The following is a 6,000-nucleotide window of genomic DNA, read 5'->3' as shown; positions in this document are numbered from 1 at the left end:
TCCAGATCACTGGGCTAGTGTCATCCCTCAGGTCATTGGGCTAGAGTCATCCCCCAGATCACTGGGCTAGTGTCATCCCCAGATCACTGGGCTAGTGTCATCCCCCATATTACTGGGCTAGTGTCATCCCCCAGGTCATTGGGCTAGTGTCATCCCCCAGGTCACTGGGCTAGTGTCATCCCCCAGGTCACTGGACTAGTGTCATCCCCCAGGTCACTGGGCTAGTGTCATCCCCCAGGTCACTGGGCTAGTGTCATCCCCCAGGTCATTGGGCTAGTGTCATCCCCCAGGTCACTGGGCTAGTGTCATCCCCCAGGTCATTGGGCTAGTGTCATCCCCCAGGTCACTGGACTAGTGTCATCCCCCAGGTCATTGGGCTAGTGTCATCCCCCAGGTCACTGGGCTAGTGTCATCCCCCAGGTCACTGGACTAGTGTCATCCCCCAGGTCACTGGGCTAGTGTCATCCCCCAGGTCACTGGGCTAGTGTCATCCCCCAGGTCACTGGGCTAGTGTCATCCCGTCAGTAAGGATAAGTAATGCACCCTTTGCACACTCCTGAAGCTAGCCACACAGCTGCACATATGAGCCCAGCGATTATTTTTTTCTGCTAAATGAATTTCCAAAGCGAGCCAACATGTAGAAGCATAACAGTATATCTGGGAAGGAATTGCATGTGAATCTGTTTATTACAATGTGTTCAGCTTTGTGCATTTTTATAATCAGTATTCAGGAGAGTACAAAACATTCACATATAAATTTGTCATCATGCCCCCATGACACATTGAACCCTCAGTTCATGAGGCATTATACAGTTCTGAGATCAGTGTAACAATGACAGTGCTGGAAAAATACTAAGTGCTTATCTTTCTTTGTATTGTGTCTTCATTGTGCATGTCTCTGAACGTCAGCCGGCACCATTCCTACCATAATCATTAGGTCTTACAGTCTTTTCTAGTGCTCTTTTAGGGGCTCATGCACAGTAATGCTTTTCCCATGAATTCGGCACTACCAGTTTTCTCATTTGTTATGTCATATCGTTTTTACTTCCCTTCACCCCCTATTCCCGGCTGTTCTACCTCAGGTTCCACCAGAGAAGAAGCGAAAGCTGACTGTACAATTTGAAAACCAAATGACTCTAGTAGGGACATATTTTGCTGTGGAGAGAAAGGAGATGCCAGTGCAGAGCCTAAAGCTGGCCCAAGAGATGCCCCAAGAGTTGGACCTAGAGAAGGCCCAAGGGCTGGTCCCAGTGCGGGCCCCAAAGTAGGCCCAAGTGCAGGACCCAATGCTGACCCTAAATCACCAAGGGATGCACCAAGAGGCCTGGCATGAACTTTCTGGATGTGTTTATTAAGATAGGCCTTAGAGCGAAAGAAGCTGCCACATTCTGAACAGGGATACCGCTTCTCTGATTCTGTCTCCATTTTCTTGGGAATCACCAAGTCATACGTTGCATACGATCCATTAGAATTCTGTTTGTCCGGTGATTTGAGGTCGCTGCCATCAGATAGGTCACCATAGGAGTCAGAACTCTCTTGTTCTCCATGCTGACATTTCTCCCCCTCTGCAAAATAAGAACAATCAGTGAAAAAGGCTTGTCATCTTATGGTAATGGACAATTCTCTATTCCAAGTACGGTAAGTTTCTAGTCCCCCTAAATATTTGTAATTGCTAAATAAATAGGTGTATGACGTGCCATGAAAGCTGAACTGAAAGGTCTTCAAGTCATATACAAAATGGAACAAAAAAATAATTAATGATGCATAACTCAATAATAATACTAGACATTTGAAAGTTTTAATATGCAGGTGAAATAGTTATTACCAACTTCGACATTCATGGCATGTTTACAGGATGTGGCATAAATATTGGACAGATGTTGAAGAACGGAGGTTCCATCAACTGGTCTGATTGGCTTATTCCAGTGAACAGAGGGGAAAAAAAAGAAAATAGAGCCACATACTGGCAAAGCCACCTCAACATTCACTCTCCACCTAAATGCGAAAGCAGTTGCTTTACAAGGCAGATTCGGGGTACCGTAGATCTCTCCATTGGTCCCATAGGTGAGACAACCATTTATCATATATTTATGACATAACCTGGGGACTTACCATGAATGTCAAAGTCACCCCTTTAAAGAGGACCATTCACCACATTTTTCATGTTGAACTGGATACACAAAATAATAGTTGCTGCAGAGCAGAATTAAAATCATTATATATTACAATATACAATTTTATTTGTACAAAAATAATTCTTTGAGAATACAATACACACAAAATAATTAAAATATTTTTGTATATATGGGTACACAAAGTTTCAGATCCAAAAAGGTGTCAAGTAGTGGCTGGAGGCTATGGCCAGGATCATATAGTAATTAAACGAAATACCAGTATATTACAGTATCAACATGATTAAGAAAATAGCCACATGGTAGAATTAAGATCCAAGTTAGGCAATCTGTAATCCTGATTTTGTTAGATTAGATTGTGTTAGACAGCCACAAAACATGCGGAGGTTGCCTGACAAAGACAGTCCCCGCATGTCTTGTGGCTGTCTAACAACCGTGAAACGTGGCTGCAGGGACTCGAACATGTCACTCGGGCACCCGCGATATTTGGTGCATACCCGGGCATCCTAGGCAAACTCGAGTAACAAGCAATTGTGCTCATCACTAGTCAGCATCATACAAAGAGAATGCATGCCCTTAGTGAAAACTATCTAACTTTTTTTTTAAAGTTCAATTGGGTGTTAACTCATTAGGTGCCAAATACCTGATTCCTAATATTTCTGCAATGGAGAGGTGAAATTTTTTTTAAAAAAAGGTGTAGTTCTGCTTTGCAGCCACTATTATACCATGTGCCCAGTTCAACAAAAAAGATTGGTGAAAGGTCCTCTGATTGTTGTAAAACTCGTGCTCCTTGCATTAAAGATATGAAAATATTACGCAGGTTTTCCAATTTTATGGAAACAAAGCTTACTAATTAGCTAATTAGGAATTACACAACTGTCTAGTTTGCTTTTGGTTTCAGTTCCTTCTTTCAGGATGTTTGCTTTCAGTTTACAATCAGAAACCCATACAGATACAGGCCTACTCTCATCATAAAAGTGCACACAGTTGTGTCCAGAGTAGGTAATGCTCTAGGAGCTGAACAACATACACTTCAGGCTGCACTCCATTGTGCGCTGATACAAGAGATATGGGACAGAAATGTGTACCGATGCTCACAAAGAAGTAACTGGTGGATATGTATCAATCTCTGTGAGCAGGACCAGATCAGTAGGTTTCTGCCTTGGTTCAGCTGCAGTACCCAACAGCCATTTATTCCCACAGGGTCAGCAGTAGTTGTTTTACAATTTATGGTTCAATATTTAAAAGCAATAAAAGGGTATATGTAATCAGAAAATCAGCCATTGTGTAAATCAGGATTTTATACCAAATGTATATTTTTTACCTGGTGGTCCTGCCCTAGGGTACAAAGCTTTAGGATTAGCATTTACCTTTTATGTTTACCCAAGTCTACCTTACTCATGCTCCTTGAGATGTGCTACTGGACAGGCCCACACTTGATATTCCAAAAATACAAACACTAAACTCATGTTCATTTTTGCCAGAATTACAGGATCATGGTTAACGACAAACTCCCTAGTATCCTTCTAAATCCGGTTACCTTGTATGAGAAAACTCTGCTACCATGGAACCATTATTTGGAGAATATTACTCTCCATTGCGAACTGATGGACCAAACAGGTGTTTTTCCCTGTGGAGTTGGATATCGAAGAAATACGCTCTGAATTTCCCTTCTTGCTGTCTAGTCTTGTCTTCTTTTTTCTTTCTTTCTTACTCTCTCACCTCTATCCTGTTCTTTTATTACGGTAAGTTGTTTGATGACTTTGTATGCTCTGGCGGAAAAAGGCCGTAGTGTAAGGGGTACTCATGAAGTAAGCGATTTTTAAGCTGCAGAGTTGTTGGTCTTGCTTGTATGATATTGGTAAATCCTCATCCATTGACAAATCACATTTCAGGGCCATGAACTTATTTTCTTACTGTTATGCAATCTAAGTCATCTAATGTGTGTATCTGTTTATTATGGAGTAATAAACCATACGCTGTGTGCAGAATTATTAGGCAAGTTGTATTTTAGAGGATTATTTTTATTATTGATCAACAACTATGTTCTCAATCAACCCAAAAGACTCATAAATATCAAAGCTTAATATTTTTGGAAGTTGGAGTGTTTTTTTTTTAGATTTGGCTATCTTCGGAGGATATCTGTTTGTACAGGTTACTATTACTGTGCAGAATTATTAGGCAACTTAATAAAAACCAAATATATTCCCATCTCACTTGTTTATTTTTACCAGGTAAACCAATATAACTACACAAAATTTAGAAATAAACATTTCTGACATGCAAAAACAAAACCCCCAAAAATTAGTGACCAATATAGCCACCTTTCTTTATGATGACACTCAGCAGCCTTCCATCCATAGATACTGTCAGTTGCTTGATCTGTTTACGATCAACATTGCGTGCAGCAGCCACCACAGCCTGCCAGACACTGTTCCGAGAGGTGTACTGTTTTCCCTCCCTGTAGATCTCACATTTTATGAGGTTCTCTATGGGGTTCAGATCAGGTGAACAAGGGGGCCATATCATTATTTTTTCTTCTATGAGACCTTAACTGGCCAGCCATGCTGTGGAGTAGTTGGAGGCATGTGATGGAGCATTGTCCTGCATGAAAATCATGTTTTTATTGAACGATACCGACTTCTTCCTGTATCACTGCTTGAAGAAGTTGTCTTCCAGAAACTGGCAGTAGGTCTGGGAGTTGAGCGTCACTCCATCCTCAACCCGAAAAGGTCCCACAAGTTCATCTTTGATGATACCAGCCCATACCAGTACCCCACCTCCACCTTGCTGGCGTTTGAGTTGGAGTGGAGCTCTCTGCCCTTTACTGATTCAGCCTCTGGCCCATCAAGAGTCACTCTCATTTCATCAGTCCATAAAACCTTTGAAAAGTCAGTCTTAAGATATTTCTTGGCCCAGTCTTGATGTTTTATCTGATGTTTCTTGTTCAAAGGCGGTCATTTTTCAGTCTTCCTTACCTTGGTAAAGTCCCTGAGTATCGCACACCTTGTGCTTTTTGTTACTCCAGTAACATTGCAGCTCTGAAATATGGCAAAACTGGTGGCAAATGGCATCTTGGCAGCTTCACGCTTTATTTTCCTCAATTCATGGGCAGTTATTTTGCGCCTTTTTTGCCCAACACGCTTCTTGCGACCCTGTTGGCTATTTGCCATGAAAAGCTTGATTGTTCGGTGATCAACCTTCAAAAGTTTGGCAATTTCAAGACTGTTGCATCCCTCTGCAAGACATCTCACAATTTTGGACTTTTCAGAGTCCGTCAAATCTCTCTTCTGACCCATTTTGCCAAAGGAAAGGAAGTTGCCTAATAATTAAGCACACCTTATATAGGGTTTTGATGTCATTAGACAACACCCCTCCTCATTACAGAGATGCACATCACCTGATTTACTTAATTGGTAGTTGGCTCTCAAGCCTCAACAGCTTGGAGTAGGACAACATGTATAGAAAGTATCATGTGATCAAAATACAACTTGCCTAATAATTCTGCACACAGTGTATATACATGCGTGTTTGTTGTATGTATGTATTCACAGTGCTCAGCAGAAATTAATACAACCACTTTGTTCTTGTATTCAGTGGGTTGTTAATTAAAATCTTACTTTTCAATTTCCAAAATTTTGACAAGAGTAAATTTCATAGAACATTTTTTAACCTACGACATGATAGTAACGATAATAATATAACTTTTATTACAATACCTTCAGTTTTACTCAAAATAGTATTTTGCATGACCTCTATGATTTTTAGCGCAGCACCAAGTTTTCTTGGCATAGAATGAACAAGTTGAGGGACGATCATAAAGAATAGAAAAATATAGATGTTACATTATGTCGCAACTTGTTCATTT

General features: G+C 40.9%; 1 protein-coding gene across 6 annotated transcripts in view; it reads right to left on the bottom strand.

Annotated features, from left to right (window-relative positions):
* Positions 1 to 668: 668 nt before the first annotated feature.
* The window catches only part of PATZ1 (POZ/BTB and AT hook containing zinc finger 1), a 43,245-nt gene continuing 37,913 nt past the window's right edge, over positions 669 to 6,000 (bottom strand). For all 6 annotated transcript variants that reach the window (XM_069757860.1, XM_069757831.1, XM_069757814.1 and 3 more), the window contains one exon: positions 669 to 1,565. In XM_069757860.1, coding sequence (XP_069613961.1) covers positions 1,042 to 1,565 — 524 coding nt within the window. In that variant the 3' untranslated portion in view covers positions 669 to 1,041. The remainder of the gene's footprint in view (positions 1,566 to 6,000) is intronic.

The sequence above is a fragment of the Ranitomeya imitator genome, chromosome 1, assembly GCF_032444005.1.
Source record: "Ranitomeya imitator isolate aRanImi1 chromosome 1, aRanImi1.pri, whole genome shotgun sequence".
Taxonomy (NCBI): domain Eukaryota; kingdom Metazoa; phylum Chordata; class Amphibia; order Anura; family Dendrobatidae; genus Ranitomeya; species Ranitomeya imitator.
This window is presented reverse-complemented; position numbering and strand designations above follow the sequence as displayed.